A 24099-nucleotide genomic window follows, 5' to 3' on the forward strand; every position below is an offset into this window, starting at 1 on the left:
CGAGGGTTGTGGCATAAGCAATATAAACGAGCTTCTTTTCAACCAGCCCTTGCCCAGAGAGGGACTATTCTAATCTTGAATACATATATATATATATATATATACATACGTAAAACAATTACAAAAGATAAGCAAGGCAGAAAAACTATTCACATGACTATATACACGTTGTAGGCTATACATACATTCTTGCGTTATGAAACACTGATGCTTTATGGACAGATATGATCAATATGAAAATAATCAGAACGAAGTCTTCCATCACTGTGACTTTTCGTAATTTGACATTAAATGTTATGAGAAGCAAGAGAGAGAGAGAGAGAGAGAGAGAGAGAGAGAGAGAGAGAGAGAGAGAGAGAGAGAGAGAGAGAGAGACTGAGAGAGACTGAGATAGAGAGAGGGAGAGAGAGAGAGGCGGACTACTGATACATGAACAGCACAAGGGAGGGAGAGACTGAGAGCCTGTGTAAGACAGAAAGAGAGAGGGGGGATTAAAAATGGGAGAGAGACAGAGACCGAGTCATAGTCAAAGAGAGAGACAGAGAAAGAGATTTGACTTTTACATTTCACAAAGAAACACTTTTAAAGGGAGCAACATATATTTTAATCATTCACTTTTTACGATATAAAGCAATAATTTCTCCCCAATTTTTCCGCCAACGAATATTTCCAAGTTTGGGACCTGTTGGTGTAATATATCAAGATCAAGATTATACCATTTTTATTTGTAGTGTAGGTCGATTCCGGTCGATTCTGGATGATTCCGGTCGATTCCGGGTAAAAGAAGTACCGGGTTGTCTGCTGCCCCAGTTCATTACGTGTAGAAGAACTCGTACAGAAAACAAGCAAGATCAACGCAATGGCATCCTCCAGAACAACGATCGCGATTTTCGGGAAAAACAGTGTGATTCCTCAACTGATTTTACGGAGATGTCTAGGAACAGCAGCACCAGCGACTCGTATCCTTTCTGATTTTCAGAGGAAGGTCTGAAACTTACTTGAGAAGCATGGGTGAATTTCCACCATGAAAACAAGGTCACTGATGTAAAGGGTTTTCAAAAGCTCATGTAAAGTCATTATTTATGTTCCTGAAGTCTACACGAAATAGTTATACAATCTTCAACTTTCTAGGATCGTTTGTAGTGACGAGAGTTATGTTTCGATGGATCGGTTAACCTAAGTTGTTTTTCAGTTTACAGCTGTTTTGGAGGTGTGTCCCTTACGTGCAATGTGATTGGATAATCGTTATAAAAGAGGTCAGTCAGTTGCAGACACACCATTTCATTTTCTTATTTTCTTTCGTTTTGATGTGTGATAAGCGATTTGTAGAACTGCTGTGGACAGAAACCAATTTAGGATTGTTTGTTAATCACTCAATTAACTGATGTTATTTTTGTCATGGAAAGATTATGTTATGTAACTATAAGCATGCATGCATGGCTGAATGAGCATATATATAGCTATTCTGATGGACACGTGGGGGAATTCGGGGGCTGTGATTGGATGGTCTCACACATCCCTTTTCCGATCATTAAAGCATATATTGGCAATAACAAAGACCCATGGTTCCGGTTCCTTCCACGTGTATAAAGTAAACGCATACCTCGCCAGGTTTGTTTATGTGACAAGTCGACAGACGATGCCATTTGCTTTGTGTGTGTTTTTGTTGTTGCTTAGGAAAAAAAAAAAAATAGGTGTGGTTACGGTAACATAGCCCCAAAAAATAGGGTAGGGAGGTACTCAGGTAGGCAATCACTTTTTTTTTTTTAAACTTTTTTTTCTAATGTGTACAAATTAAACCTACTTGACAGGGAAATAAGTGTGCGACACGGGCGCTTTCGCTTTCATTGCGTTTTTTGCACTGTTTTTGTTTTTTTTTTAATTTTTTTTGACAAATGTAATAAAAAGTTATAGGATCGGCCCCTAAAAATAGGGTAGGTCGGGTTACCGTAACTACACCTATTTTTTTTTTAGGCCTTACTGTACATGACATACATTACGTGTAAAATCCAGTTCTTTAACAGGCAACAAACCTTGCAAATTTCCAGAAGCTGCAATCTGAAGCGACCTACTCTGATTCTAGCAGACGATCTCTCCAATGTTTAACACAAAATCAGCAAACTCTCTGTCACATAGAACGTCCATTGTATAGTGCAATGTTGAAATGAAGTTACCGGTCTGAAACATTTAGTCGTTTCTTCTGAGACAATCCTTGTTCTCTTATCATCTACAGATTTACCGCAGTCTTCACCACGCAAATTCCCAACAGAAGTCAGACTTTCGAACATACAATCTACGTGCATGATACGTCATGACGTCATATGATTCCTAGCATATTGACGTAATACTAAACATCCGGTTATCTCGAGTTTTCTCCGTAATACATGTCGGTGGGTTTTTCAATGTTCGGTTATTTCCGTGGCTTCATGCGGAAAGGGAACCGTCGTCTGCAATCAACGACATGGACCATTCTGGTACTTGTTGCTGACAAAAACATGATTTTAACACAGAATTTAATGTCAGAATAGCTATATAAACGCTATTGTGTTTTCAGCGTAGCAATAGGGCCCGATATTTAGACTCGAACAAGTATAATGCCGACGAGTCGAAGACGAGTCGGCATTATACTTGTCTCGTTTAAATATCGGGCCCTATTGCTACGCTGAAAACACAATAGCTGTTAATATTGTTATAAGTAATACCAGTCAGACATGATCTTACGAAATGAAATTTTATACTCAGGCGGTCTCTTTGATTTTTTTCGTATTTCATACACGGATTAGGCGCTTCCTTATACAAGGCGCAGGGGTCAAACTCGAGGAAAAAAGTCGCGCCTTATGACCCGGAAAATACGGTAATAAGGAATGTTATTTGTATGAACCCCCCCAAGTCTTAGCGGACATTCCCGCCCTATATTTTGTTTGGTTGTAATGTTACCTGAACCGCATTTTCTTTATGTGGCCTCAAGTTAGAATGCATAGATGAATCTGCAATAAGATGTAGTACTTTAATGTTTACAGTTTCTTCTGAAGAGACTACAGTTCACGTTTGGAATTGCCGACAAAGCCTTCCAGTGGTTCGTGTCATATCTCTCCGAACGCTTTCAAAGAGTACAAATAGGTCAAAAAGAATCATCCCCTGTTCCCCTGAAGCACGGAGTACCTCAGGGCTCTGTTCTAGGCCCGGTTCTGTTTACACTATACACACAGGACCTATCTGACGTCATCTTGAGGCATGGCTGCGAACACCACAAGTATGCCGACGACACCCAAATAGAGGATTCTGCTCCCCCCAGTGATTTTCCAAAAGTGGTTAAAAACACTGAGCGCTGCATTGAGTCAGTTAAAGACTGGATGATAGACAATAAACTCAAGCTGAATGACTCAAAAACTGAGGTGATGCTGTCAGGCTCAAGGCATGCTTTAAATCAGATTGACTGTACTTCCCTGACAATAGGCGACACTCAGATTGTCTCCCAAACCGCTGTTAAGGACCTAGGCGTGTACCTGGACTCTGCTCTGACAATGCAAAAACACATTAGTTTTGTTTGTAAATGTGCCTTTTTTGAGTTGCGCAAGATTTCCTCTGTCAGATCATTCCTGACACTCCAAGCCACTGTTCAACTTGTCTCCTCTCTGATCCTGAGTCGACTTGACTACTGCAACTCATTGCTTGCCGGCCTCCCCACTGAAGAACTTGATCGCTTACAGAGAGTCCAGAACAGTGCTGCAAGGCTCATTCTGCAGAAGTCTAAGAAAGACCATGTCACTCCCCTACTTACCACCCTTCACTGGCTTCCTATGAAGTATAGAATCGAGTACAAGCTGGCTCTGTTAGGGTACCGCTGTTTTGAGAAAACACTTCCCCCCTATTTGTCCCATTCCCTCAGTATCTACGAGCCATCCCGTTCTCTCAGATCCTCCTCTGAAAAACTCCTTCGCATCCCCAAAACCAGGACCAAGACCTTTGGTGAAAGAACCTTTAGGTACCAGATTCCGACCGTCTGGAACTCGCTTCCAAGTTCTATCCGTGACTCCAGCAGCCTTTCCTCCTTCAAAACACAACTCAAAACATACCTGTTTCGTAAAGCCTTTGCTTAGCCTGAGTAGACTCTCCACAACTCTATTCTGTTTTGGAACTCTCTACCCTGTATGTGCTTTATGGTCTATTTGTCAATGGTATCTTTGTGTGTGCGCGTGCGTGCGTGCGTGCGTGTGTGTGTGTGTGTGTGTGCGTGCGTGTGTGTGTACTTTTAACATTGTACGCTAAGTTTTTGCTTAGTGCTTGGGTTCTTGGTGTTATGTCTCAGTTAAATGTATGCTTTGTTTGCTTGTTGATTTGTGCTAGTTTATTCTATAATGAATTTGTAAAGCGCCTGGAGCCAATTGATGGGACTCGCGCTATAGAAAAGTTATTTATTATTATTATTATTATTCTTCTGCTTTACTTTCAACAATTTTTTGATGTGGTCTTGCAGAAGAATGTTTTATAATGGATGATGTTACATATATATACAGGGGTGCACCTTAACTTTTTTTGCTACCGGCCAGGGGGGCCGGTAAGTCAAAAACTGAACCGGCCCCCCAAAATCCCAACCGGCCCCCAACCTGCCGGGATTTTTTACAACCGCCCCGGCGGCTCGTCGCGTACTAACCACATACACAAAAGACGTACATTCATACTTATAATGCATACCTGTGGATTTGCACTACTAATAACTACCACAAACACACACAAAACTTGATGACTAAAGTGCTATGTTTTAATATAATGATAATTAACCTTGTTTTTAAAAGAATTTAAAATAAAAGCCGCCACAAAGAAACAAGAAATCAAAACCACATTCACACCCTGTCACACAATCACACACTAAACCTCACTAAAAGTTACCCCCTTTATGTACCCCTACCACACAATTTACAAAGTAATTTACTATGGAACTCTACTTACCACATAAACACACACTACAAAAGAGTAAATCAGCATTTTGTTTTAATTTAAATTATGTTTTTTGTTGTGTAAAACCAAGTATAAAAACACAGCTTAAGTCATAAATAATCAAAAGCATTATATTTCATTTCTATTTCCAAATGAAAACAAACAGATGTTCAGATTTCCTGATCCTAGAATTGTTCACAGGTGATCTTTATGCTTTTGATTCAGCAGAGTTGCATCCCTTGTCCTATTGTTGAAGGTCTGTCTTTTCTTCTTTGTCAATATAACACTTACCTCGACAGTACTATTCTTGCACATTATCTATTATAGGCCGAAAAAATTGGACAAAACGCTGAGTGGGTACAATTATCTCCCATAACCATGCGCCACCGTGGATCCCAAGCACTGTCCGAGTGCTTCCCCCTTACAGGATGTAGGTGGCGCGTCCTCTTTCTTTTTTCGCGCGTGTCAGACCGGCTGTGTTTCTGCTACGCTCCCGGATTATTTTGGACTAAGAGGCTTCTTTTCTGTGTGGACTATCACCTGTTGGATTATTGTGTGTTTTTCCACTTCTGGCTTGAGGCTACGTTGTGTTTCCTTCAACTTGTGCCTCCGTTTTTGTGTGGCGGACTCGGCGTGCCTCCCGTCCTACTTCGTGGTGACCGGTCGTCTGCTTCTCGTTTCGCCGCATTCACTTGAGTATTGACCTAAATTTTCTTTGAATTTTGTTAATTCTCGGTCTTTAAGGGTACGTACAGGGCGAGGTAGGATGTCTCGTCCTGTTTTGGGCTCTGGTTCTACGGAACCAGAGTCTGCCGGGGGCAACCCTTCTCCGGGCGCCCAGCGTCATGTTTTACGCACGGAGAAGGGGATCTTTCGGCGCTCCGACTCTCCCTCCCCAAACGCTTTGCGTTTGCGGCGAGGGAGGGCGGAGAAAGCCTGTTTGAGCAAGCTCAATGCGAGCTTGCTCAAACAGGCTGGGCTTGAGCCTGGGACTTCGGGCGGGGCTGCGCCGTCGAAGGTTCGGGGAAGGTCGAGGGGAAAGAAAAAGCTTCTTTCTCCTTCTCCTTCAGTGGAACAAGCTTCCCCCCCTTCGACGCCGTTGTCCGGCCCTCAGTCTCAGGCTTCAGCTCCTCCCGGTTTCAAGCCTGGGGGGAAGGTTTCCTTCTCCTCCCTGGCTCGAATCCGGGGGCAGGTCGATTCCCAACCCTCTTTGGGGGTTGGTGAATCCGATCTAGGGGCTACTGGAGAGACTCGGGTTTTGACAGCCAACGGCCATACCACGTTGTAAACACCAGTTCTCGTCCGACCACCGAAGTTAAGCAACGTCGGGCCCGGTTAGTACTTGGATGGGTGACCGCCTGGGAACACCGGGTGCAGTTGGCATTAAAATCTTCCTTTTCCGGTGCCTCTCCTGTGCCCTCCTCGGTTTCCACCGCTGTGGAAGCCAGGAGGGACACGGGTCCTCCTCTGAACTCCCTCGCTGGGTCGTCTGCTGCTGTTTCGACAGTAGTTTCGGCCTCCTGGGGGGGGAGATCGGAGGAGATGACGGGGTCTCTGAATTCCCTCCCCGCTGGGGTTGGGATGCGAATTGACCCCGTTCAGGGCGGTCCTGTGGTGGCAGGGGTTTCAGGCTTCGTGCCTACGACCACTGCTACTACGGTTCCCTCTGACGTCCGTGTGACTGGTGGCTGTCCCTCTTGATAAGACGCTCCGGCCGACTAGTTACTGGACGTGGAGGTGTTCGACAGAACGTGGTACTTCTGTCGAATGGTCAGGGCGACGGGAACATTGTTTCTGTTGCTCAGACCGACACCTCCGACCGGACCGTCTTGACCCCACGCCATTCCTTAGCGTCTGGTGTTCGGGGGACGGATGGTCCGGACCAAGGGTCCGGAACGTTCCAGGCTTACGGGTCGGGATCGAACCGGACCCACGGGTCCCGACTGGACTTGACCTCCGGGTTTGGTCCGGACGGGACCCATGGTACGGGACCGTACCGGACCTTAGGGTCCGGTGCGGGACAGTACCTCTGGCCCTTGCCGAACCCCCGGACCTACGGGTCCGGATGGTACGGTACGGGACCAGTGGTTCGGTCGGGACCGGACCACCCGACCACCTCTGTTGGTCTGGGTGGTCTGGCACCGAACCGGAACACACCGGACCACCGGACCTACGGGTCCGGATGGTACGGTACCGGACCAGTGGTCCGGTCGGGGCCGGACCACTCGACCACCTCTGTTGGTCCGGGTGGTCTGGCACCGAACCGGACCATGCCGGACCTACGGGTCCGGATGGTACGGTATGTCCACGTCCGACCGAGCCACCCGAACACTTTTGTGGGTACGGATGGTTCGGTACCGAACGGGACCTCCGGATGCTACGGGACCGGACCGAACCTACGGGTTCGGATGGTCCGGTACCGGACCAGTGGTCCGGTCCGAACCGGACCACCCGACCACCTCTGTTGGTCCGGATGGTCTGTCACCGAACCGGACCATACCGGACCACCGGACCTACGGGTCCGGATGGTACGGTAGGTCCACGTCCGGACCGAACCACCCGAACACTTCTGTGGGTACGGATGGTTCGGTGCCGTACGGGACCTCCGGATGGTACGGGACCGGACCACATGACCGGAACACCGGACCACCCTATCGGATCGGTCCGGACCACCCGACCACCTCTGTTGGTCCGGATGGTCTGGCACCGAACCGGACCTACGGGTCCGGATGGTACGGTATGTCCACGTCCGGACCGAGCCACCCGAACACTTCTGTGGGTACGGGTGGTTCGGTGCCGAACGGGACCTCCGGATGGTGCGGGACCGGACCGGACCTACGGGTCCGGATGGTCCGGTACTGGACCGGTGGTCCGGTCCGGACCGGACCACCCGACCACCTCTGTTGGTCCGGATGGTCTGGCACCGGACCATACCGGACCACCGGTCCGGATGGTACGGTGTGTCCACGTCCGGACCGAACCACCCGAACACTTCTGTGGGTACGGATGGTTCGGTGCCGAACGGGACCTCCGGATGGTACGGGACCGGACCGGAACACCGGACCGGAACACCGGACCGGAACACCGGACCACCCTACCGGACCGGTCCGGACCACCCGACCACCTCTGTTGGTCCGGATGGTCTGGCACCGAACCGGACCTACGGGTCCGGATGGTACGGTACGTCCACGCCCGGACCGAGCCACCCGAACACTTCTGTGCGTACGGATGGTTCGGTGCCGAACAGGACCTCCGGATGGTACCGGACCTATGGGTCCGGATGGCCCGGTGCCGGACCACCCGACCACCTCTGTTGGTCTAGATGGTCTGGCACCGAACCGGACCATACCGGACCACGGGTCCGGATGGTACGGTATGTCCACGTCCGGACCTAACCACCCGAACACTTCTGTGGGTACGATGGTTCGGTGCCGAACGGGACCTCCGGATGGTCCGGCACCGGACCGGAACACCGGACCACCCTACCGGACCGGATCGGCACCCCCGACCGGACCGGACCATTTCTTTTCTGATCAGACCCGATGGGTTCCTGTTCAGTCTATAAATGGCGGGGGTTCGTTGGCTGGGCTGACCCAACAGTCGCAGGGTTGTTGTTTTTCTCCCCCTTCGGCTGCTGGAGACGTTTCGTCTTTGTGGCAGGGGTCTTCGCGGCCTCTTGCTTCTGTGGGCGTTTCTTCACAGCCTGCTTCATCGCTTTCGGCTCTTCCCCCTCAAGCTCCCTACACTCCTGCTTTTGAGGAGTTGTCGGGAAGTGAAGAGGAGAGTGAGTCGAAGGACGATAGGGAGGAGGATCAGGGTCGCCCTGAGGTTAACACTGATCCTCTACCCTTGCCGGTTTCTGATGGAACTTCCGAAGCTATGCTTCGTACTTTCCAACAGTACATGACAGACATCACGCGGCGTCTTGACGTCACAGATGCCTCTCTTAAGCGTCTGTCGTCTAGTGTTGACACACAGGACCTGGACCCGGGGTCTGAGGACGAGAGGCAGGAGGCTCGTCCTCGCACAGCTAGAAGGACGTTTGAACAGTTTCAGGACGTCCTTCCCTGAGACGCCCTCTCGTCCTTTGAGTCCGCTTCGGCCCGGGCGCGGGAGGCTCACGCCGCGTCTGCCGGCGGCTCGTTTTATGAACGATCCGTCCGCCGGCAATTCGCGTTCCACCCTAGTCTTAGTGCCACGGTGGAAGCGGCAGCACATCGCCTGAGGAGTACAGATTCACGTGCAAACGCGACCTATGTTCCTCGGGAGGACGCGGGTTCAGTGCCATGCTTTCCTTCGGGAGGCGCACCTCCACTGTTTCCTCGTGTCCAATCTGTTTCGTCCCTCCCTTTTCCCTTTGACTCTCGAACTCTCCCTTTCCAGACTTCGAGTGTTTAGGGTGGGGCTGACGGTGATGTGTTCGTTGGGGAGGTGCCTTCGGTCAAGAAGGTGGAACTGAGCTCTGCTTCGTTCCACAATCTTGAGGCCACCGTTTCTTCCACAGTCGAGGCCCAATCACAGGCCTTGACATGGATGAGCACGCTGTCCACACTGTTGGACCCTCCCGATCGGGCAGAGTCCGATTCCACTCGGGTCCTTGACACGGTTCGAGTGGATCGGGCTTTGCATGCCGTGCGATCGTGCGTGACGTCTGCGGCAGAATTGGCCATTGGAACACGGGTCCACTTTATTGGCCCTGTTCCGTGATCATTTTCTGCCTACTTCTATAGTGCCTCCGGATATGAGGAAGAGTCTGAGGAACACGTTTCCTCAGCCTTCTTCCCTCTTTCATCCGGACACTGTTCGTTCTGTGGTGGAGTCCACACGCCAGAGGAACACTGATTCTCTGATGGTTGGCCTCGCTGCTTCGGCGACGGCGGCGGGGAGTAAGAGAAGTGCTACAGTCACCTCCAGCTCCCAGCCTCAGAAGAAGAAGAAGAAGAAGAAGCCAGTTTCACTGCCTCCTTCTTCCTCCTCTTAGGCGCCTGTTGCGTTCCCAAGCTAGACGAAGGGTGCTCAGACAGGTAAGGGGAAGCAGCACCACCAGGGGGGGTGGTCGCAAGCCTGCGCCTGCCCGCCAGCAGAATTTTCAGTGAGTCCCGGCCCTACGTTGACGCCCCCTCAAGTTGCCCCTCTTTCGTCCGTCGGTTCCCTTTTTCGGGCCCGCGGCATGTGGGGCAGACTGGTCTCCAACCAGTTTTTCTTGAGGGTGGTGTGGTCGGGGTTTTCTCTACCGCTGTCGTCACAACCTCCATTGTCCGCTCTACCCTGGACGTTCCCCCCTCCTCGAGACCCTTCAGGACGAGGTGAACTCGTTGGTCGAGAAGAAGGCGGTCTACCCCCTTTCTCAGCCTTCTCCGGGGTTCTGCTCCCGCCTGTTCACCGTCCCCAAAAAGGACGGCCGGTTCAGGCCGGTGTTGGACCTCTCCACCTTGAACTTGTACCTTCACAGGTGCAAGTTCAAGATGGAAACCCCTTCGTCGGTCCGGTTGGCCATCCGGCCAAACGATTGGGCCATGTCTGGGACCTCCAGGATGCTTACTTCCACATCCTGGTGGCCCCGGGGTACCGACATCTGCTCCGGTTCGTTTGGGAGGGCACAGTGTTCGAGTTTCGGGCCCTCCCATTCGGCCTGTCCTTGGCCCCTCTGATTTTCAACGGGGACAACAACACCACATGCTTAGCTTACCTTCGCCACCAGGGGGGCACCAATTCTCGGTCCCTCTACCTGTTGGCGGAGGAGATTCTGCTCTGGTGCCAGACCAATCAGGTCCGGATGTCAGTCCAGTTCGTTCCGGGGAAACTGAACGCCCTGGTCGACATTCTCAGTCGGGGCGATCAGGTTCTCTCCACAGAATGGACCATCGCTCACAACGTTCTACAGCGTCTGTGGGCAAGGTGGGACCGTCCTCTGATCGATCGGTTCGCAACTCGATTCAGCGCTCGGCTTCCCAGGTACGTCAGCCCCTTTCGAGACATGAATGCGTTCCACTTGGACGCATTCACTCTCTTGTGGAGGCTCCTCGATGCTTACGCCTATCCCCCGACATCTCTGATTCCGAGGGTGCTGGCAAAATATCTGCAGGAACGACCAAGACTGATTTTGGTCGCGCCTTACTGGCCAACAGCTCTGTGGTTTCCAGATCTTCGCGGTCTCACCCACGTAGACCCTCTACCTCTGGATCTGGACGGGGGAGGTCTGCTCCAGCCTCGATCATGCCTCCCTCATCCACGTCCAGAGAGTCTGTGCTTGACCGCATGGCTCTTGTGCGCTCCAAACTGCTTGCACTAGGATTGCACAAGAGTTCAGTAGAGTTTTCCTTGAACGCTAAGAGGCGATCAACTAATCAGCTCTACGACTTACGCTGGAGAGCTTGGGCCACCTTCGCCTTGTCCAAGGGGATAAAGCCGCTTTATCCCTCAACACAGGACTTGGCCAACTTCCTGGTGGAAGTGTATCAAAAGAAGAGTCTTTCTTCTAAGACTCTTCTTGGATACAGATCTGCCATCGCTTCCACGATTGCGGCCGCTACTGGTCGCAGACCTGAACACTTGATCAGGTCCTCCCTCATCGCTAATGTCCTTTCGGGTATTAGCAATGCAGCGGTGTCTAAACCTCGGGTTTCATTTCCCAAGGGGGATGTCTTTCTGGTCCTCAAACTCCTGCGTAGCAATGAGTTTGAACCCCTGGCAGGCATCAGTATCAAGTTGCTGATTTTTAAGACTAATTGTTCCTCATCGCTTTAGCCACTTGCCGTAGACTCAGTGGTATTCAAGCTTTGAGTGGCCTGGACTTTGACATTGAGTTCACCACACAGCAGTGGTTGCCAGCATGGTCACGTCAGTCTAAGGTATGTTTCTTGGGTATATTTTCTTTTACGGTAGTACTGTTCGAAAATTGCCTGGGTATCTTAATCCTTGGATTTAAGTGATTTTGATTAAGGAGTTTAATACTCTACATATCACCCTCACACCACTCTGGTATTCTGTGCAAGAATAGTACTGTCGAGGTAAGTGTTATATTGACTGTAAGGCTTCTTTTTAAGCCTACTGTCTATATGATACTTACCGAGACAGTACTATTAGAGTTTCCCTCCCGCCTCCCCTCTTGATATGTTATGGGCTTTTTGAGGGTCTGCAGCTCATAAAGAAAGAGGACGCGCCACCTACATCCTGTAAGGGGGAAGCACTCGGACAGTGCTTGGGATCCACGGTGGCGCATGGTTATGGGAGATAATTGTACCCACTCAGCGTTTTGTCCAATTTTTTCGGCCTATAATAGATAATGTGCAAGAATAGTACTGTCTCGGTAAGTATCATATAGACAGTAGGCTTAAAAAGAAGCCTTACAATCACATATAGTGGATCGGGTTTTTACACCCCCGGTATAGGGGTGTGTATAGGTTTCGCTCGATGTGTTTGTTTGTTTGTTTGTGTTCGCATATAGATCTCAAGAATGAACGGACCGATCGTCACCAAACTTGGTGAACAGGTTCTATACATTCCTGGGACCAGTCAAACACACGGTTAGGGAGTTATTGGTGGATTAAAATTATACAAGGACTTATAGAGGGACATCTTAATGGTCAAAGGGAAATAACCATTCTCACTCAGTCACTGCCACCAACTGAGAAGGTTATTTCCCTTTGACGGGGGTGTTTTTCCTACCTCGTAGGAATTTCTTGGTTATTTTTACTTCCTCAGTTGAAGGGAAATAATTGACAGCAGTAGTACTGTCACTACTTGTACTAAGTTGGTCAGCAAAGCTGGTGTTAACATATTTTGGAAAATGGTCTCAATGAGTATCCCTGCAGTCAATGACATAATTATACATTTCCCAGAAACTGGATCAGTGGTACATAGCAGGCACACCAAAGGAAAAATACAGAGGGCTAGGGGGAATATGTTTGCTCTGGATGGGCGGTCAGATCAAAGGCAGATGCATTGTAAAAGCTGGTTGGCCTTGAGACCTGGGTCAATGACCGGTACTTGCAACCTGAACACAGCTGCCTGTCGAGACACTGACCTTCTTACTCGGGGTCAATGACCGAGTTTTTATCTGAGAGGAAACTGTTTTACATGTGAAAGTCTCTGAAGGATTGGTGAGCGCAGGATAAGATATAAGAGAGGGGGTGAAGTGAATAGCGCAAAGAGGGGGGACGAAGGGGGGGTTTAACTATTTTGACTGCTGATGCAATCGCCAGCGGCTCGTGGCACTGGAGGGGTGATGACACGTCAAGTGAGGCGGAGGGGGGTAGCTGTCTAGCCACTGTGTCTGGCCTTGATTGGTGGTAGTCCTGAGTCCTTCTGAAAGTGGGGGGGGGGGGGGGATGAGTGGGCAGTAGAGAAGTGACAGATTTTGAGATCGCCCGCAGAGATATTTGTTCGCCGGCCGTTCCGATTGACTACCTTGCCTAACAACTTTGTGCTTCGGCGAAATTTGAACTCGCCAGGCGGGCGATTTTAGAGGAATTTCGAACCCGCCGGACGCGATTTGAAGTCGCCGGGGGCGAGCGGGCGAGCGCCAAAACTCACCCCTGTATATGAGCACTCATTCATTCATGTTATTTGTATGGTCTAGGCTTTCCTTAACATAAAGACTCTGATTCGAAGGCTCCCGGCAAAGATGTTGCTCCAAAGTCAAAAGGTTGGTTTTAGAGTTTATGAAATCCGTACTTGCACAAAATAATATTATTAAAATGAAACATTGCGTTTCGTATAATTTTATAAATGGTGTGAGAGTTCCATGAGAGGCAGAATTATTTTTAATGTGTAGCTTCACGTTTGATCCTTTAATCTGTTAATGTATACATGCATGAAAAATGAGAATTGACTTCAACTAATCAATGAAATCAAACCAAACTTACTTTATAAGGTTATTATCTCAAATCTGAGATTTTTTTTTTACATTGGTGGCGCCTAAACTTTTGGTTGAAATCAAACTTTTTTTTTACTGTTAAGGTGCAGTTGCAGAGCAATTTCTTTGGTAAATATCCAGAATTTCAGCATTATTTTGGACCTGTGGATCACTTTCACACTTTTTCATGTATCCCAGTTCTCATGCCTGGTCTTTACATTGGTATGTGTGTGTTTTACTTTCAGCCACATTTTCGTGGAAGGATGCACTGAACCTTGAATCTCAGCTGACAGAAGAAGAAATCATTGTGCGTGACCAGTTCCGGAATTACTGCCAGGATAAACTCATGCCTCGCATTCTGATGGCCAACAGACATGAAAGTGAGTGTGTTTTAAGATCCTTACTGACTGTATGATTGATAAAGGATCGAGTTATTCCATTATCAAACCCAATGTTTCGATCACTCAGCCTTCTGAAGATGTCAGAACTTTTAAATAAATGGATTAATGCTATGCCCACATTCTTCAGTGGGGAGCCAAACGCTGAATCTGCTCTGCTGGAAAAGAGTGTGATTTGAGGTTCATTTTTGTTTTTTAAAAGGGGGTCATGTTAACTTTGGTCATGTCGCTTGCTCATTTCAATGCTTGTTATTCTCTCATATTCCAGAAGATTCGTATCGCATAACTCTCACTTACTCTAATGTTGCACATGTTGTATTTATGGAGCGCTAATGTCCCTTTGTTTTTCAGATCTAGCAACTATTAATCCTCACTAGGGGCCAGGGCTAATTCTGCAGATTGCTGTCAATAGATTGACATGATTGAATGTCGTTTCTTTTGGTGTGTGCAGACTTTGACCCCGAGATCATGCGAGAGCTTGGAGAAATGGGGGTGCTGGGTCCCACCATTCAGGGCTACGGATGTCCAGGTCTCTCCTCCGTCGGATACGGTCTCATCACCAGGGAACTGGAAAGGTGGGTAGTGCAGAGATAGAATTGTGATGAGGTCATAGGCTTGACTTGTTGTTGACATTACCAGAGAATTGAAAAATGTGTGGGCGTATGGTTGTCACATCAATTGAGGCATGCAGAGTACAGGTACGCAGTATGAATAAAAGCCAGTGTGTCATGGCACTGTGTTTATTAAGCTCTTTGCTTGAAACAACACCTTTTTCTCAAACCATCGCTTTTTTTGTAATTTCTCTACTCAAGAAAACCCCCACACACATACATTCAGAGATGCACACGTGCGCAAAGAAACAGAAGCCAGGAATGTGTGTAAACAACAAGGGATTCTTTACTTGCAGAGTGGACAGCAGCTACCGGTCAGCCATGAGTGTCCAGTCCAGCCTCGTCATGTGGCCAATCTATGCGTACGGCACAGAGGAGCAGAAGGAGAAATACATCCCAAAACTTGCAAGGGGCGAGCTGATTGGCTGCTTTGGTCTTACAGAACCCAATCACGGTAGTGACCCTGCGAACATGGAAACCAACGCCAAATACAACCCTACTAAGAAGACTTTTACACTCAATGGCGCCAAATCTTGGTATGATTTCTTATACATGTATCTAACACCGTTTGAACATCTAGAATGTTATTTTGAGATTCTGTTTGTATTTACATGAACCCATTCAAGCCGTTTTGTTGCAAGGAATGCGCACATTTGCTCTTCTGATGATTTTGTCTTTGCATAAGCTGGACAACAAATCCAGTCTGGTGAGACTAGTACAGGACAAACAAAGAATGCACGAGGCTATATAATACTATGACTGTTCCTGTTCTTCAGGCTTTTTGTTGTATGCATCAGAACATTTCACTCTGTTCAGTATCCTTTATTCCCTGCTTACACAGTTGCTCTTAATGCACGGAGAACTCATTGTTTTATTTCATCCAAGGCAATACATCACAATGCAATATAACGTTATCTGTTTTAACATTTTTTAAACAGCAATCTGTTATTTTATTTCACAACAGGATCACCAACTCTCCTATCGCCGATGTGTTTGTGGTGTGGGGCAAGTGTGACGCCGACAACAACCGTATCCGCGGCTTCATCCTGGAGAAGGGCATGCCGGGACTGAGCGCCCCCAAGATCGAGGGCAAGTTCTCCCTGAGGGCGAGCATCACCGGGCAGATAGTCATGGAAGACGTCGAAATCCCAGCAGACAACATGCTGCCCAACGTGTCTGGCCTTGGGGTGAGACTTGCATTTTCACTTTGGTAAACTGTCTAACCATTAAGGCAGCAACAGTTATACTACTTATCTGCTGGTAACTCACTACCAGTGGTAGATGTAAAGGACATTGAGATCCCTGCAGAGAATATTCTGCCAGATGTGTCTAGGCTTGGTGTTAGACTTACATTTCAAGTTCATGTGGATACAGCGAAAACCCCATCCTTGGTTTAAAACTTGCTCCCTCCTTTACACGGGCACAATACTGAATAGCCTAGTGAATGAGATATCGGCCTGCCATGTGGAATCCTGGCTGCTGTGCCTGGTGGGTTAAGGTTGGAGATATGTTTCAGATCTCCCAAGTCAACTTATGGGCAGGCATGCTAGTGCCTTTTCGCCCTTTTTGTGTGCAAGACCAAGTACGCACAGTAAAGATCGTATAATCTTTTGTCAGAGTTGGGTGGGTTATAGAAACATGAAAACACCCAGCATGCATCCCTGGAAGGCAGAGCATGGCTGCCTAAATGGTGGGGGAAAACTCAGGAGTGTACATGGGAGGTGTGCACCCCATGAACGCGGAAGATTGGATTGGATCTCAGATTTGAGGTGTTTGTAAAAGCAGTGTTCCACTTGTATTTATGCAGTTAGCTGGTGTTAAGAAAAAGTCCATAGAAGGGGAGAGAAACTGCGCCTCAGTAGAGTAGAGCAGGTGAGGGCCAAAATAATTTACTGAAGTAGCAGTAGTATTTTACTTTATCTTTTGGAGGCAGTGTGGCTTAACTCTAGGATAGTTACATATCTCAGCATATTTCCAATGATGATTTTTCAGGGACCTTTCGGATGTCTAAACAACGCACGCTTCGGCATTGCCTGGGGCACACTGGGAGCGGCAGAGTTTTGCCTGGAGGCAGCCAGACAGTACACTTTGGACAGGTAAAGTATAGTTGAGCATTTGCACACAGGGACATGCATGGCAATGGAATAGCAGCAAATGAACATCGGTTCTGGTGATCAGGTGATGAATATTTTAACGTATTCAAACAGAAATCTGGAATCCTGAAGGCATTCACCTGGAGTATTAATGTGCTGGTGGAAATGTAGTTTGTCAGTTTTTGTAATATTCAACCGTGCACGTGCAGAAGAGAGGTAGAAGACACTAACACACACACATACACACACAAACAAACACACTTCAGAGGAGAGAGACATACAAAGAAGAAAACCAAAAGTATTTACCGGTATTAGAATTCACTGTGCGAGAACATGCTAAATAAAAAATGTATTAGCACAAGCACTGGACCTACAACACATAAAAGAGCAGATTATTTCTATTGTTTACGATTTTAACAAATTTGCCTACAGAAACCATAGTTGCATATTGTGTTGCTGTTGGTGACAGGAAACAGTTTGGTCGCCCCCTTGCCAACAACCAGCTGATGCAGAAAAAGATGGCGGACATGCTGACGGAGATTTCGCTGGGTCTTCAGGCCTGTGTGCAGGTTGGCCGCCTCAAGGACCAGGGCAAGTAAGTCATCTTACACTGCTTCCGAGGTTTGGAGAGATGAACCTATGTTTTTGAACTGAAGTTTGAACTTTGTGAGTGTGATTAGTTTACCTGTGATTACGCAGCATATCCGAGCTGAAATCATTGTCAATTTTATTTTTAAAAAATGTTAATCAATGTTTTATTTCCAGTTATTTGTACATACAAATTACAAACATTTATAAATATGAAAACAACAACAAGACCTATGGTGGTGTCTTCAAGCACAAGTTTTCATTCTGTAGGACTGACTTCTTTTTGATTGCGGGTCTTTTTTGGTACCCTGAAAGGAGATTTGTGGCACTGAATCTTGATTTGGTATCACAGTTTAGGTCAGAATGTATTTCTCATTTCTGCTGTTTATCAAAAACTGTGATGAAGACTCCTTCAGTGTTCCCCCCGCGGGTTAGGGGGAAGAATTTACCCGATGCTCCCCAGCATGTCGTAAGAGGCGACTAACAGATTCTGTTTCTCCTTTTACCCTTGTTAAGTGTTTCTTGTATAGAATATAGTCAATTTTTTTAAAGATTTTAGTCAAGCAGTATGTAAGAAATGTTAAGTCCTTTGTACTGGAAACTTGCATTCTCCCAGTAAGGTAATATATTGTACTACGTTGCAAGCCCCTGGAGCAAATTTTTGATTAGTGCTTTTGTGAACAAGAAACAATTAACAAGTGGCTCTATCCCATCTCCCCCCTTTCCCCGTCGCGATATAACCTTCGTGGTTGAAAACGACGTTAAACACCAAATAAAGACATAAAGAAAGAAAGAACTCCTTCAGTGTTAGCATTGAGCCAGCCTGTTTGCCCTGAGGCCTTATTCACACAAGCGCTGAATGCTCTCCGCATCTTTTGTTCAAATTCAGTCATGCATGCTTTTCTCACTCTGTCCCAGGGCAACACCAGAAATGATCTCCATGATCAAGCGAAACAACTGCGGCAAAGCGCTGGACATTGCGCGCATTGCACGAGACATGCTAGGTGGTAACGGCATCTCAGACGAGTATCACATCATCCGACATGTCATGAACCTGGAAGCAGTCAACACATACGAAGGTAATGCAGATGTAGATGTTTTTTTGTACAGGGAGAAAAGCAATGTTCTGTAGTCCTAAGTTCTGATTTTTGTGTACGTCATATACCTTTGTAAACTAAGAAAACGTATGAATATGGGATTTTGGTCTGTCTGTGTCTTCTTCCTGTTCAGTCGTGATAGAATCCATTTATTTGCATAAGGGGACTTGGCACCAATTTCATTCCTTGTACCCTTGCCTGTGGGCCTGTGACTTCAGTTTTGAAGATTTTCATTATCCTTGCTTTATGTGACGTGCAAGGTGGGACAGAACTAGTTCGTGCATAAGAAGTAGGATAGTACTGTGTTAATAAGCAGGGAGATAGCAAGCCGAATCTGTTTATCCAACTCTAGTTATGTTATGTCCTTTGTACTGGAAACTTGCATTCTCCCAGTAAGGTAATATATTGTACTACGTTGCAAGCCCCTGGAGCAAATTTTTTATTAGTGCTTTTGTGAACAATTGACAAGTGGCTCTATCCCATCTCCCCCCTTTCCCCGTCGCGATATAACCTTCGTGGTTGAAAACGACGTTAAACACCAAATAAAGAAAGAAAGACAACTCTAGTTGTCTCCCTTGAATAAATGACTTGCCTCTGCCTTTGAGAAGCTGGTCCCCATACAGACCCTCCATTATTAGGCTCCCTCTACCATAAGACCTTCCATTATTAGGCTCCCTCTACCATAAGACCTCCACTATTAGGCTCCCTCTACCATAAGACCCTCCATTATTAGGCTCCCTCTACCATAAGACCCTCCATTATTAGGCTCCCTCTACCATAAGACCCTCCATTATTAGGCTCCCTCTACCATAAGACCCTCCATTATTAGGCTCCCTCTTCCATAAGACCTCCACTATTAGGCTCCCTCTACCATAAGACCCTCCATTATTAGGCTCCCTCTACCATAAGACCCTCCATTATTAGGCTCCCTCTACCATAAGACCCTCCATTATTAGGCTCCCTCTACCATAAGACCTTCCATTATTAGGCTCCCTCTACCATAAGACCTCCACTATTAGGCTCCCTCTACCATAAGACCCTCCATTATTAGGCTCCCTCTACCATAAGACCCTCCATTATTAGGCTCCCTCTACCATAAGACCCTCCATTATTAGGCTCCCTCTACCATAAGACCCTCCATTATTAGGCTCCCTCTACCATAAGACCCTCCATTATTAGGCTCCCTCTCCCATAAGACCCTCCATTATTAGGCTCCCTCTACCATAAGACCTCCACTATTAGGCTCCCTCTACCATAAGACCCTCCATTATTAGGCTCCCTCTACCATAAGACCTATACTTTTAGGCTCCCTCTACCATAAGACCCTCCATTATTAGGCTCCCTCTACCATAAGACCCTCCATTATTAGGCTCCCTCTACCATAAGACCCTCCATTATTAGGCTCCTTCTACCATAAGACCCTCCATTATTAGGCTCCCTCTACCATAAGACCCTCCATTATTAGGCTCCCTCTACCATAAGACCCTCCATTATTAGGCTCCCTCTACCATAAGACCCTCCATTATTAGGCTCCCTCTCCCATAAGACCCTCCATTATTAGGCTCCCTCTACCATAAGACCTCCACTATTAGGCTCCCTCTACCATAAGACCCTCCATTATTAGGCTCCCTCTACCATAAGACCTATACTTTTAGGCTCCCTCTACCATAAGACCCTCCATTATTAGGCTCCCTCTACCATAAGACCCTCCATTATTAGGCTCCCTCTACCATAAGACCCTCCATTATTTGGCTCCCTCTACCATAAGACCCTCCATTATTAGGCTCCCTCTACCATTAGACCCTCCATTATTAGGCTCCCTCTACCATAAGACCCTCCATTATTAGGCTCCCTCTACCATAAGACCCTCCATTATTAGGCTCCCTCTTCCATAAGACCCTCCATTATTAGGCTCCCTCTACCATAAGACCCTCCATTATTAGGCTCCCTCTACCATTAGACCCTCCATTATTAGGCTCCCTCTACCATAAGACCTTCCATTATTAGGCTCCCTCTACCATAAGACCCTCCATTATTAGGCTCCCTCTTACCATAAGACCCTCCATTATTAGGCTCCCTCTACCATAAGACCCTCCATTATTAGGCTCCCTCTACCATAAGACCCTCCATTATTAGGCTCCCTCTACCATAAGACCCTCCATTATTAGGCTCCCTCTACCATAAGACCCTCCACTATTAGGCTCCCTCTACCATAAGACCCTCCATTATTAGGCTCCCTCTACCATAAGACCTCCACTATTAGGCTCCCTCTACCATAAGACCCTCCATTATTAGGCTCCCTCTACCATAAGACCCTCCATTATTAGGCTCCCTCTACCATTAGACCCTCCATTATTAGGCTCCCTCTACCATAAGACCCTCCATTATTAGGCTCCCTCTACCATAAGACCCTCCATTATTAGGCTCCTTCTACCATAAGACCCTCCACTATTAGGCTCCCTCTACCATAAGACCTCCACTATTAGGCTCCCTCTACCATAAGACCTCCATTATTAGGCTCCCTCTACCATAAAACCCTCCATTATTAGGCTCCCTCTACCATAAGACCCTCCATTATTAGGCTCCCTCTACCATAAGACCCTCCATTATTAGGCTCCCTCTACCATAAGACCCTCCATTATTAGGCTCCCTCTACCATAAGACCTCATTTTCTGAGACATTTTCTGCACAGTGTCGCAAAACCTACCTCCATTAGGAGACTCCCTCTCTTTAAAGACCTACATTTCTCAGATTTTAGGTCTTTAAACCGATCAAAATATCGGTGTATACTGTATACAGATATCTCCAGGTGCCTCCAGATTAGGTGGATGAGACCATGATTTAAAAAGAAAAGAAAAGTATACAGATAGAAAACTGGTAGCAGGCTCTTTTATGTGGAATCTTAGAAAGAAAACAGTGTTTTATGGATGGGTTAATACAGTTTTTATGTCACGATTGTTGCAGGTACACACGATATACATGCGCTCATCCTGGGTCGTGCCATCACCGGACTCCAAGCCTTCACTGGATAGATCTTGTGCCAACACTATTTTCAAGGAAGGGAGGTATGGGAAATCCATTAGTTTGAAGAAAAAACGACAGGTGGGAAAGGTAATAAACTGAATAGAAATAAGGAGGATGAAATGTACCAGTGATAGAGATATGGAGATCTAACAACTGTGAGGAATTCATATGGTCCTCCTGGTGCAAGATCAGGAATAAAAAAATAAAAAAATAACTGTAGCGAATATGAACTTCAAGGATCTGGTACTCTTGAGGGAATTTGATTTAAGATTTAAAATCTATTTACCTTTTGAGGTTGGTGAAGTATAGTCATCGGCATAAAAAAAGGAGACGGAAAGATTTTGCGATACAGTTATAGCCACAGTGTTTTGGGGTTGGGAATTTACGTAATAAGGCGTCCGCCCCGTGATCGGGAGGTCGTGGGTTCGAACCCCGGCCGGGTCATACCTAAGACTTTAAAATTGGCAATCTAGTGGCTGCTCCGCCTGGTGTCTGGCATTATGGGGTTAGTGCTAGGACTGGCTGGTCCGGTGTCAGAATAATGTGACTGGGTGAGACATGAAGCCTGTGCTGCGACTTCTGTCTTGTGTGTGGCGCACGTTATATGTCAAAGCAGCACCGCCCTGATATGGCCCTTCGTGGTCGGCTGGGCGTTAAGCAAACAAACAAACAAACAAACAATTTACGTAATACATGTGTTGATGATATGTATGGGGGAAGTGACACCTGGACAAAATGGAAGGTTAGAGAGTATAGCATTATCAGTCGGTGAGCGTCTTCTGTGATACTCAGTTTAAAAAGCAGTTGCTTGATAAATGAACCTATGTTATCATTTAGATTTGTTTAATTTTGTATAATGCAATGGGTAAAAAGTGCACTTGATGGATGTTATCAGAGGTATTGATATTCAGTTAAGTAAACTATTCATCCAATCAGTCTATCATTCTGTATTTGTGTTCTTTGTGTACATATTTGATGAGTTGTCAGTATTATATACATCATTTGTGGATTATCACTTCTTGGAAGCAGTTTGCTGAAACAGATTAGTGTATGTTTTCATGATCTTCTCAGAGCATTAATGTCTTAATTTGTCATTCATATAGTGCATACTATAAACAAAATCAGTGTACTTTTTTCTGTTGTTTATCACATCAGTTGCCTCAAGGAAAATGTTTCTTGACTGCGTGCAGAATATAAGGTGTGCAATGTCTTTCAAGAAGAATTATTGGTAATCAGGGATTCTGTCCAAGAAAAAGACATACTGTTTTGTGTCCATTTCTCGTCATACATTTGCATTTTCTTTTGCTTTGTTGATTTATTTGTGTACATACATGTGGTCATTAAGTCAAAGCTTATTGAGTCTTCATTAAATTAGTCAAACCATGTGGCATTTCAACAATCATTCTGTAGTTGTTTGATTTTGTTTAAGTATAGAGTGCATATGTCCTTTTCACCTTGTGTTTGTGTGTGTATGTGAAGGAGAGTGAATGAATGCATGAATAAGCCTTTGAAATGAGAAACTTGTACATACTGCAGATTATGAAAAAAATTGTGTACCACAGTGTGAACTTTGAACGAATTAATAACTCTTTGTACACAGAACTGGATATATTTGGACAGTACAAATTATTTTGGCCAATATTGTCTTGAAAGATTTAGATTTTGTTCAGTGTTTTAAGGTATAATTATAATAAATGAAAGTCGTTCATTGATCAGTCTTTGACATTTTTATTCAAAACTTCTGGACTTTTTACTTGTTTTTTTCATCCATAAACCTTTGTACGATATAAACTTAGGCATGATCATTGAAGTTTTTGCATGATAGTTTTTTAATTTTTTTTTAATGTAATGGAAAACCATACTTATTTATCATGTTGTTTATGTACAGTGTTGGGTACTTTATAGAAAGCTTTATTTAAATTGTAAATGTTAAGTAGTGCATTTTAAAATAGTTAGGTTAACGTTTAAATCATGTTTCATTAGCTTTATCATGAAAGGGGAAGGTAAGCTGTCAAGGTTTGTGGCAACGGTTTGTGTGAATCTCAAGGATGGTGAAATGTTGAAATTATGGCAGCTGAGTTCTCAGTAAAAGTGCTTTTTGAAATGAAAATGCTTATTGTTTCTTCTTTCTGTTTTTCTGTTGCTTTCATTTCACCAGACACAAACTTGCTGAGTAATTCAGTATGTATTCATGGATGTTTGTGTGTGTGTGAGTGTGTGTTTTGGTAAAAAAAAAAGAGTATACCTTTATGCATTCAAAAGAGCTTTGATATCTGGTCACAAACACGTACACAATCACAAAATGATACACATTTATCCCTGGTGTGGGAGGGTAGCAGTTGTCTGGGGAGAGAGGGGGGGGGTATATGTGAGTGTGGGGGTGGTGGTAATTGTCTTAGGGGTGCAGCTTGACCAGGGGGGAGGAGTAGTTGTCCTGGAGAGCGGGGGGGGGGGGGGGGGGGGAGGGTGGGAGCAATTAGTCGAAAACCTCTT

General features: G+C 46.3%; 1 protein-coding gene and 1 non-coding gene across 2 annotated transcripts; both read left to right on the forward strand.

Moving 5' to 3' along the window:
* Positions 1-781: 781 nt before the first annotated feature.
* On the forward strand, positions 782-23716 carry LOC138966272 (glutaryl-CoA dehydrogenase, mitochondrial-like). The gene is made up of 10 exons (XM_070338424.1): positions 782-959; positions 13538-13585; positions 14041-14175; positions 14645-14768; positions 15101-15340; positions 15769-15991; positions 16797-16900; positions 17367-17492; positions 18404-18564; positions 21547-23716. The coding sequence occupies exons 1-10, from the start codon at positions 860-862 to the stop codon at positions 21612-21614; spliced, it is 1329 nt and encodes a 442-aa protein (XP_070194525.1). The 5' UTR covers positions 782-859; the 3' UTR covers positions 21615-23716.
* LOC138967902 (5S ribosomal RNA) lies at positions 6203-6321 on the forward strand. The gene has a single exon (XR_011456078.1). It is a non-coding gene; the product is annotated as a 5S ribosomal RNA (ribosomal RNA).
* Positions 23717-24099: the final 383 nt, after the last annotated feature.

Source organism: Littorina saxatilis, linkage group LG5, assembly GCF_037325665.1.
Source record: "Littorina saxatilis isolate snail1 linkage group LG5, US_GU_Lsax_2.0, whole genome shotgun sequence".
Taxonomy (NCBI): Eukaryota; Metazoa; Mollusca; class Gastropoda; order Littorinimorpha; family Littorinidae; genus Littorina; species Littorina saxatilis.